Source organism: Pollachius pollachius (assembly GCF_949987615.1).
Source record: "Pollachius pollachius genome assembly, chromosome: 10".
NCBI classification, from domain to species: domain Eukaryota; kingdom Metazoa; phylum Chordata; class Actinopteri; order Gadiformes; family Gadidae; genus Pollachius; species Pollachius pollachius.
In genome coordinates this window covers 14394807-14406452 of record NC_136943.1, presented here as the reverse complement: position 1 = coordinate 14406452, position 11646 = coordinate 14394807, and the positions used below count along the sequence as shown (strand labels likewise).

Below are 11646 nucleotides of genomic sequence, written 5' to 3'. Positions count from 1 at the left end.
GCCTCTTTTTATGTCTGCCCTAAGCGAGAGAGAGAGAGAGAGAGAGAGAGAGAGAGAGAGAGAGAGAGAGGATCGATGAAGATAAAAGAAGGGGAGATAGAAGGGGAGAGAGGGGGCGAGTGAGAGAGAGAGGCGAAGGGGAGAGGATCGAGAGATGCCAGATTCGATAGCAGGCATTGTGCTGAGGTAAATTTCCAGAACAATGACTTTAGACAACGAATTTTCCTGTTAAGAAGCATTACCCTGTACTTCCCATCAGCCAGAACTGCCTCGTAATGTCACCTTAGAAAGACAAGTTGTTACAAGAGACGGAGAGGATAGGAGGCTGGATGCCACAAGTTAGGACAGGGACGAAGGGGTTTTGCATAATAACAAACTTGCAATGTTTTAGCTATATTAACATTAAATAAATATATATACAATGGAACTGTGAGGCACAGCTGCATCAAGGTTGGCTTCGCATTCGTCAAACTATTCCACAACGTGTCCGTATTCACGCCTGCAAGCTCCCAAGCCGCGACAACCCTTTTTGAGTGTTTCCGTGTTTCACGCGTTGGGGATGCGGTTATTTCTTGACCATTTCCTACAGACGCCCACGCCGGGCAAGAAGAGGACAGGAGGGAGGGAGGGAGGGGATGGAAGTGAAGAATAGAGGGATGGTAAGGAGGAGGGGAACGTGATTATCTCCCGGGAACAGGTGGGAGTAGAGGAGTGGACGTGGTCTGATGGAGAGGTGGGAGAGAGGTGTGTTAGAAGAGGGGGAGGAGAAGAGAGCGGGAAGGATGGATGGACGGACGGAATGGGCGGATGAATAGATGATACACAGGCAAACAGTGCAACAGAGGTGACAGCCGGATGGATATAGTGAGAGAGAGAGAGAGAGAGAGAGAGAGAGAGAGAGAGAGAGAGAGAAGGGGTGATGGAGGTTGTAATGGTTGAGAGGAAGGGCACGGCTGAGTGACAGGGTGGATGAGATGGGGAAGGGATGACATGGGATTGGAGCGCACCAGCAGAAGAGCAGAGGGGGAAAGTTAACCACAGAGTGAGTCAGGGAATTATCCCTGTCGGGTCGAGTTAGCTTGACATGGACCACGCCTGGCAGAGAGAGGGAGAGAGAAAGAGAGAGAGGGAGAGAGGGAGAGAGAGAAGAGAGAGAGAGATTATAGACCCAAATGAGAGAAAGTCCAGAGGGAGTTAGGAGAGAAAGGAAAGAGATAGTGTAAACTACAACATAAATAGAAAGACATTGGGAGACCGATTATAAAAGGATGAAAACAAATGTGACACAGACAGGAAGAGAAAGAGAGAGAGCGAGAGGAGCGGAAGATATGTGATGCCCCCAACAAGTATAGTGTGGAAGGAAGGAGGCATAGAGAGAGCTGAACACTAAACGCTGGGTAAACACTCTCCTCATGCTGAGCTCAGCGCCGGCCGACGTGCAACCAGAGAGGGACTCAAATCATGGCCCGAAGCCTCCCGACCGCAAGCCCCCACGTGCTCCCCACACACCCGCCGCCAGCTTTTGATTACCAGAACTCTGGCTCCGTGAGGTGCCGAGTCTTATCAGCTGTCCATACAAAATAGAAGATCATGTAAACCAGCCTCAGTGAAGTGCTCTCTTGCCTCAATGTGAAACACGCTCTTTCCACAACAGCCTACTGGTGTTTTGCCTACCGACGACTATCTGCGTGTTGCGGCGCTGGCAGGCCATTCGTATGGCACGGTCCTAGGGAGATGATCCCTGCTTGGAGGGCTTCTCTAGATGGATGCCAGGGACTGGGGGCCCAGTCCCTCAGATGTTTTCAGGGGTTGGTGGGAGGGTTGGAGAAGCTGTTGGCTCCGGAGCAGAGCTTGGTTGGAGTGTAGGCAAGTGGAGGAACATGACCAAGGACGTGTTATTGCAGCTTGACGTTCAACATTGCCTGAATGCTTTGGTGAGGTTCATTGAACCTATAGTAACCAGGAAAAGCTAATCTATCGATGCACCGTTACCGATCACCCCCTTGTTAACGTTAACCCCCATCATTAAGCATCTCTGTTAATTATCACCCCTTTCTTACCGTTTACCCCTTCCTTATTGTTCAGTCTCTCGTTAACCGATGACCTCCTCATTACCGATCACCTCCTCCTTACAGATCAACTCCTCGTTAATCATCTCTACCTTCTTATACCCCTTTTCACTGATCACAACCTCATTACAGATCACCTCCTTTTTTACCATCACCCACTCCTTAACAGTCACCTCACTGTTAGCAATCACCTCCTAGTTACAACCCTGTCCTAGTTAAGGATCACTTCCCTATTGAGCAGCACTTCCTGTTAACGGTCACCTCATTTGTAACCATCAGCCCCTTGTTACTAATCCCACCCTTGTTTAGGCCACTTATTCATTAACGACAACTTCCTTGTTACTCTATTTGTAGAAATTAGTTTTGGTTAATTATCACAAGAGAGTGGGACAAGGTAAGTAACGCTAAAGAGAGGGGGATACATTTCCTCTAGATAGATTTAGTAAAAAACAAAGGTCAAAAGAAAGGATGATGACAAGATATAGACGAGAACGCATGAGTCCTCCACCTTGCCCTCATTTAAAAACCAATCAGCGTGTCTAAGGCGTTGTGTACTTGCGCACTCACATCCATACAGTACATGCATGTTTAGCATGAGAGGGGGAGAGACAGACCTTGTGCGAGGTTGTGTGTGTACGTTGAAAAGATGGAGAATACAGATTATGTAAGTGTGTGTGTGGGCGCGTCAGCGTGTGTGTGCAGGCCTGTGTGTGTGTGTGTGTGTGTGTGTGTGTGTGTGTGTTGTATATTAATGTGCTGCCCTTTACTAAATGCCACAGTAATCTACCATCAGGTCAAAGAGAGCAGAGCTGCTGTTGCTCATCAGGGAACGGCAGCACATGAGAGAAATGAAAAAGAACAGAGGGATGGCCTGACGGAGGAGTGATACAGGGGGGATGGGGGGGGAACCAGCTGAGAGAAGTGATGGAAAGAGGGAAAAGGATGGAGAGACGGATGGAAAGATTAAGGGCCAGAGGAGGAGAGGACGGTGAAAGACAAACAGAGAGAGAGGAAATTAGTGACCAAGACGGATGGCCGGACAGACAGAGATAGAAAGATGAACGAAAGCATAGAAGGGGGTTGGAGGTGTGGAACAAAGCCAATGGCCTGCGGCGATGCAATATCCCTAGCTCTAGAATCATCGAGGAAAAAAACGGCCAAGCACACATCAAGCACACAGTGATTATTTTTCAAGACGTCTCCGATCATTAGTTGACCAGGTGAAGTTCCATTTAGGAAACAGTACTCCAAGTATCTCAATATGTCTTTAGGGAGTTGGTGTGATGGACTAACATGTTCAATAGACTGTTAGTTCTGCTGTCAGAAAGTGTCCATGTGAAGGTACTGGTGTCTCCGAACTGACTATCAGCATGGTTTTTGAGACTTATAAATCATAACACATTCTAATATATTTTCAATGACCAGCTTGAGTTAATCAAAAAATAAGGAATGTAGAAAAAATGTTATGAAAACTGAGAAAGCACTTACCACTCTACAGCTGGTATCTTAGCTACGACTAATTGAGGTTGCCACGGCAATATGGGACTGGGATATCGGTCTGCTCAACATCATTTTAACCATATTGGACTGGTAAACACACTCTCACACACAAATAAGCACACACACACACACACACACACACACACACACACACACACACACACACACACACACACATAGACATAGACAGATAGAAAAATCTCAGCTCATATACACTGCATGCATGTGATAAATGCAATGTACACAAACAAAGATGGCTTTCTAGAAAAACTTAAACACACACATTCACACACAGATGTAGTGGATGTTTACATGCACACAATTGCATGTAAACACACTGCTATGTGTGTGTGCCTAAGATGCCTTGTTGTTAAATAACAGCGGTGGTTAATTAGATTGAACCCTGTAAGCAGATCTCAGTCTTGTAGCTTATCCAAATTCATAAATAAACGTACTCTTGTTTTCCTCTGAGATAGTTGGCAACCGGTAATTATTTCTGGGTTTGTGATTGATTCAGTTATAAAAAGGCAGTTTTGGTTAACAGACAGAGGTTGAATGTGTGTGTGTGTGTGTGTGTGTGTGTGTGTGTGTGTGTGTGTGTGTGTGTGTGTGTAGCTGATTCTGAACGGACAGGAAATTGACTTTACCCTGTGGGTCTGAGCAAACAGACCGAGAAAGGTGGTTGAAATCTGCAACGGTTGTGTGTATGTTGTTATTGAAATCCAACGAGCAGCTTTTAAAGTAATACTCACCACCAAGCAAGCCGACTCCAAATGACCACAGGGACCAGATACACACACACACACACGCACGCACGCACGCATGCACGCACGCACGCACGCGCGCGCGCACACACACACGGACATGCGCAAAAACTTGAAAAGAGCACACAGCATGCACACACATACGTGCCCATACATGGACACATACAGAGCCTGATCATGTAAACATGCTAACAAACTCACGTTTATGTACAGTAAGTGTGCATATGGGATTTATGAAGTCATACACACACACACACACACACACACACACACACACACACACACATACACACACACACACACACACACACACACACACACACTGGAAAACTTCCATGTCCAAACAGTGATGATATTCTATCTATAACACTGGATTGGAGGGCTGTTGTCTAGATTTAGCCTCAGTCTTATAGTGACACCTAGAGGATACTTCCTGCAAACACTGGTTGGAGATTTGGCTGTGTGCGCCTTTGAGCATACCTGTAGGGCAGTATGTTAGTAGAGGTACATTTGTTATGTGGTCATTTACATATTTAAATATGAAATATGTGGTCATACAATAATTTCTTTGAATTCAGATATGTATGGAAGACAAGGGGAATCAACAGAGCTGCAGAACATTTATTTACTAAAGTAAACTGACAAAGGAGAATCTAAGAGAAAAAGTGTGGAAGGACAGCAGCAAAAGGGAGAAGTCACTGGGGAGGATAGGAAGGAAAAAAGGATGGAGAGGAAGGAAAAGGGCAAGTAAAAGAGGTTTATAAGGGAACAACATAATAAATTGTCTCTCCCGCGCTGGCAGAACACGATCTGGGCTTCTTGGAACAGACCCTTTAGGAGCCCATTATTACATTACAAGACCCCTAATAGGAAACATACACTCCACTGTGTTGGGTCCGTGGTGGAGCGAGAGCTCTTATTTTGAAAAACCACAAACTAAATGCTGAGGGGCGAAGATTGATGTCTCAAAAAGGTCATGATGACAGTTTCTGTTGTTTGTGCTATTGTTGTTCGCTTCCTTTGCTGTTTTCATCCAAGCCATGTGTTGCTCTAGTATTTAAGATAGAAAACATAGACAGAACTTTTACAGTACAATTTCACATCCGTCAATGATTTATACTTTTGAATGGAAAGAATAATGCCTTCAGGGTTTATGTATTAAATATGTATCGTACATTATGCCTTGTTATGCATGCATTATTAACCACTACATTATAGTGAAAACTGATCCATTAATGTCAAGTTTAGGGGTGAGCATTGGGTACTTGCAAGCTATTCTGACGAAACCATGTATTTGTATTATTCTATATCATTATAAAGATCCATAATATGCAAAAATGCTAAAACAACAATAAGATGATTTAAATGGCTTCACGCAAACACAAACCATACAGCTCCACTTCCATTGGCTTTGAAATTAACGGCACCATAACCTTAAACAGTCTTACATTAAATAAACAGCTGTCAATCAAACAGGCCACTTTCCTTCAGTTGGTTATCTGGTGAGAGAGAGGGGCCAAGTCTGGGACCACCAGCACAAACATCAGATTCACGCCTTCTTTTGTCATCTTCCATGGTCTGCTTGCTTTCTTTTTTCTTTCTTTTAGGCCTCCCTCCCCGCTGTTCCCTTTGCTCCCACGTTTTATCTCTCTTTCTCTAAGACTGTTTGCTCTCCATCCATGTTATCTCTCTCTCGTTCTGCTCTGCCAAACCACTGTCTCTGTAGCGTTCTGTCTGCCTTTCAGCTAAGAACCACACAAACACACACACACACACACACTCACCGACACTTAGAGACATACACACACACATCAACATGCACACACATGCCTATATGCACAGACACTTGCACAGACACACTGCTGTTCTGTGTCGATGCCGAATTGTCGTGACCCCTTTCATATTCACGCATTATTACTTTTTGGGGGAGTTCTGTTTTTGTCTTTGTTTCTCTTCAATACTTAACTCATTTAGATTATTGAAAGGTGCTGTATAGATGTAATAACAATAATGTAAAATAATGTACTACTATCCTTAATATATTGTATGCTCTTTGATCTAAAGAGTAGCTATTGTGTTTATCTTGGTTGCATGGTTTAATTTGGTTTTACCATTTATTTGATTTCATATTTCAAGTATAATTCCAGTGAAACACAATCATTTCAATCAACTAATCAACTCTTATTTTCCTATGTGTCTCTTGTGTATGTGTGCGTGTGCGTTTTCGTGTATGTGCGTGTGTGTGTGTGTGTGCGTGTGTGCGTGTGTGCGTGTGTGTGTGTGTGTGTGTATGTGTGTGTGCGTGTGTGTGTGTGTGTGGGTGCAGCGTGGAGTCGGTGAGTGACGGTCTCTTCCACACGGTGGAGCTGCTGCTCCAGAACCACTCTCTGAGTCTGGTGGTGGACAACGGCGCCCCCAAGAGCCTGGGGAAGCTACTGCGGCAGCCCTCCGTCGACCACAACACACAGCTGTACATAGGAGGTAGGTACACACACACACATACACGCACGCACACACACACACACACACACGTGCACGCACGCACGCACACGCGCGCACACACACACACACACACACACACACACACACACACACACACACGCGCACGCACACACGTGCGCACACACACACACACACACACACACACACACACACACACACACACACACAGCTTCACATAGGAGGTAGGGACACACACACACTCATGTACATGAACACTCCAACACACATACACACATGTACACACACACACATACACACGAACACACACGCACATGCACACACACAAACATGCGCACACACACACACACACACACAAACACACAGCTTCACATAGGAGGTAGGAACATACACACACTAATGTACATGCACACTCATACACACAAACACAAACATGTACACACACACACAAACACACACAGCTGTACATAGGAGGTAGCAACACACACACACTATACATGCACACACACACATAAATATACATGCTCAATCATATCCACAGTCGCACACACACATAAACACATCCAGCTGTATATATGAGGTTGGAACACACACACACTCATTTACAATCACACAGACACACACACACACACACACACATAAACATGCCCATCTGTACATAGCTGTAGGAACACACAAACACTTATACACATACACACTCACACACTTACTTTATATCCATACACACACACACACACGCACACACACTGTGTCTACAGATTGTGTGTTTCCGTCCGTCCAGGTGTGCCAGCTCAGGTGGTGGCGTCGGGCCTGCGGCCGGGTCCGGACCGCACCCTCCAGTCATTCAACGGCTGTATCCACAACGTCAGGGTCAACGGCGAACCCCAGGACCTCAGTTACCGGGCAACCGGAAGGGGAGGGGCCCCCCGGACGGCAGAGGGCAAGGTAACGATTACGATCATAGAATCAAATCACATCAAATATTTGTTTAGGGCGTTCCTCCAAATACTTGGATTCAGATACACGTTCTTCAGGAGCATGGAGGGGATAGGGTGTCTTGCTCATGGGTGCTTATGAGAGGACTGCAGACGTTGGGCATTGAACCAAGATCCTTTTAGTCTGGGAGTCGAGATAACAATCACGCTATCCTCACCTGGTAATTAAACTAGTGCAAATCCTTTTTAATATGCAAAAAAGTAAATCCACCCAATGGGAAGTAATGGGACTACATCTTGAGCAACGTCAGGTCTGGTACAGGTCCTGTGCAGAACACCGAACCCCACAACTGGTTCCTGACGCACCAGATACATTTGAACACACAATGGGATCTTTCCTCTGGGTCTAAACCAATGACTTGCTAACCTACCTAGTCCCACATGGCGCCTCATAAATCCTGCAGACTCACGAGGTTCCGCCGGTCCGTCCGGTGTCGCTGGTTGCATCGTATCCACTACGAGTTTTCCATCCGACCCCCACCTCACCCAGTCCACGTGCCTCTCCCTCCCAGACTGAGGGCCTCCTTCCTGGGTGCCACTCCTGCAGCGTGTGCGCCCAGGGAGCCTGCAGGCAGAGCGGGGAGATGGGAGTGACCTGCGAGTGCCTCCCTGGGCGCTCGGGAGCCCTGTGCGACCAGAAGACAGCGCCGACCCCCTGTCAGAGTAGCAGGTAGGTCCATCCTACACACACACACACACACACACACACACACACACACACACACACACACACACACACACACAGACAGACACACAGACACACAGACACACAGACAGACACACAGACACACAGACACACAGACACACAGACAGACAGACAGACAGACAGACAGACACACAGACACACAGACACACAGACAGACACACAGACACACAGACAGACACACAGACACGCACACACATACATGCACACACATACATGCACACATGCACGTACACAACTTCACAATGACAACCAGTGGGTGTGAAGATAGAAGATATCTTCCCGGCTGTGTTTCTGCTAAGCACCAATGTGGCGGGCCAATTTAAATATACAATTTTTAATTGGGTCTTTGATGGGTTTGCATGTTCCCTCCACTGATTTTACTGAACATTTAATGAACCTGTACATTTCATGGGTTTACCTTTTTCAGTTTCTATGGGGGTCACCAATAACTGATTAATAAGGTTGATCGCTGTCCTGACCAAAAACTTAAAGAAGTGTCTCACGAGTGTGTGCTCGCAAGTACACTCGCACAAACACACACACACACACACTCACACACACACACACCATCCAGCCTTACTCTCCTGTACTCCTCCCCCAGGTGTGTCCATGGCCTGTGCGTTCCCAAGGGCCAGTCATACAGCTGCCAGTGTGCAGAGGGCTTCCAGGGCCAGTACTGTGACCGCCGCCAGCCACCCCCGGCCTGCAGGGGGCAGCGCTGCGGACACGGGGAGTGCCGCGTTGCCGAGACCGGGGAGCCCGTCTGTCACTGCCAGGCAGGCTACACAGGAACCACCTGTGACACAGGTAAGAAAGGGACCGGTAAGGAGAGGCAGAGAGAGAAGAGGGAGCTAGAGAGAGAGTAACGATAACCAAGCTAACCAAGCTAATAAGACTACATCCAGGCATTTTCTTTTTTTCATGATAGAAGTTCACAGTTTTATTATCTGCAGTCAATATATATTCGATGCCGTGTGTGCGAGAGATGTCTGAACCCCGAACCCTCTCTGGTCACGCCCCCCTCTCTGCGCAGAGCTCACCTGCCACGGGGAGGTGCTTCGGGAGCAGCTCAAGCGCCACCACCCCATGAAGACGTGCACGTCGACCACCAAGATCCCGCGCATGGACTGCCCCCGCTCCTGCCAGGCCTCGGCGCCCCCGGGGGTCTGCTGCGGCCCCACCAAGAGCCGGCGGAGGAAGGCGGTGTTCCGCTGCACCGACGGGACCTCGTACTCGGAGGAGATGGAGACGGCCATGGAGTGCGGCTGTGCCAAGTGCCCGCTGTAAGACAGCCCCCCGGCGTCAGGGCTGCCTGTTTGTTCTTTTTTGACCACGCTCCAACACCTCGGCCTCGTGAGTTCTTCCACACAATGCACACGAGCGGCGACGCCACCTTTTCTCCGAGAGAACTGAAACACACACGCCGACGAGTTTGAACCGCCGCCATCGCACCGCTGCAAGGAAGCCACGAAACAAGCGCAGAAAGGACACGTGTTTGTTGTTTGACAGAGAAAATATATTGTAAGATATAACGGAGAAAATAAACTTATTTTTATTATGTGCTTTTACTAAAAGATGATGGACTTGTGAGTTTGTTCATTTTATAATATGTGACGTGTTTCGTATGAAAAGTTATTTTGTTATCATGTAAGAAGTAAACAGCAAAATAGATTAACATTCCTAAAAGTATATGAATTTTTATGTACATGTAAATCTATATAAGTAAATACCCTAACCCAATGAATTTTTATATTTTCCTAACGTGATTGCATGACATATGCGTACATGCTAATGAGAGGGAGGCTTTGGAAACATTCACGTTCAAACAGATGCGTTTCAAAATGGTTGCCAATGACCCTTCGCGAATAAGGCTTCCCAGAAAAAAGGAAATGGAAGGCAGCATACATCTTTGGATGAACATAATGGAACTGTATGTGCATTGGTAACCTGCTTCATTGAATATGGGGTTTCCTCCTCACCGTTGATTGATGATGATCTCAATGAATCAAAATAATGATTTCCATTGCTGCATGTCATTCTCTCTTTGCTGTTCTTTCATTTGAGGATCCTCCGTCAGGTTTGGTTGGGTATTATGGCCAAGTTTAAATATTTTCCAAAATGTTTATATGTTGATGCTGTATTCTGGTCATCATGTAAAGGGATTATATTTTGCAAAATATAATCAAATGTATGATTACAAAGCATTTTTATCCTTATTTGTTAACAATAACAACATGTATTTACCAGTTCATCATTTTGGCCTTTTGTTTTCAACAATCACAATTCTATAGAGTTCATAGATTTCCTAATGAAAGTGCCATGCCAGGAAGTGCATTTTTTGCAGATTTAGCTAAATCACCTGCAACATAAATAATATCTCAAAAGTGATTAAAAATTAGAATCACACAATTTGATGTGGCACATTGCGGCTTATGCAGCAAAAACATTAGCGGTTTTCACAACTTTGTATAAAATGTGAATTGAGAGCATCTACACCATGTTACTTCATGTATTTTCCTTCTCAATATTATCTGGTAATGCACTCAATGTCTTTATATAACAACAGCATTAAAGTTATTTTCTAAAAGGGACAGTTGAGTACCTAATGCTGTATTCAAAGGAACATTTCAACTGTGACGAACAGGGAACCAACCAAGTGTTGAAAGTGCTTCGAGGGTTGTTGTTAGGAGCACAGCTCAAGATGTTTACCTTTTTGTGATTTAGCCTTAATCGCAAAGTATTGATCTTACGCCCCCAAATTATATTTGATTTCAAATAAATACATATGGATTTTTGATTTGTAAAATGTTTCAAATCGAATAAACTGAAAATGAAGTTACATCTGGTACAGATTCTGATTACTGGGAAGAAACCTGATTCTAGGTCTAACAACCCTTACCGGGTAAAGCTCTGCCCTGAAGTCATCATGGGTCGATAAACGGCTTAAACCTACTGTGTTAACTAGTTGACTTCCTCAGCATAGTGTTGCTCTGCCAGTGACAGCATGCCAATGAGTTTGTCATCCACTTTACCCGTAGTCTTTTATCGGGGTACCAGGAAAGAATAAACATTGTATTCTATGAGCGTCAAAATACCTTAGCAAACAATACATTTAAATTTTGTGTCCACACGATCCATAATCTCCAAACACG

General features: G+C 45.6%; 1 protein-coding gene across 1 annotated transcript in view; it reads left to right on the top strand.

The window, feature by feature from the left end:
* slit3 (slit homolog 3) overlaps positions 1–11300 on the top strand; it is a 191424-nt gene extending 180124 nt beyond the window's left edge. The window contains exons 34-38 of the mRNA XM_079744976.1: positions 6660–6814; positions 7575–7738; positions 8301–8458; positions 9096–9301; positions 9528–11300. Of these exons, the coding sequence (XP_079601102.1) occupies positions 6660–6814; positions 7575–7738; positions 8301–8458; positions 9096–9301; positions 9528–9781 (937 nt within the window). The 3' untranslated portion in view covers positions 9782–11300. The remainder of the gene's footprint in view (positions 1–6659; positions 6815–7574; positions 7739–8300; positions 8459–9095; positions 9302–9527) is intronic.
* Positions 11301–11646: the final 346 nt, after the last annotated feature.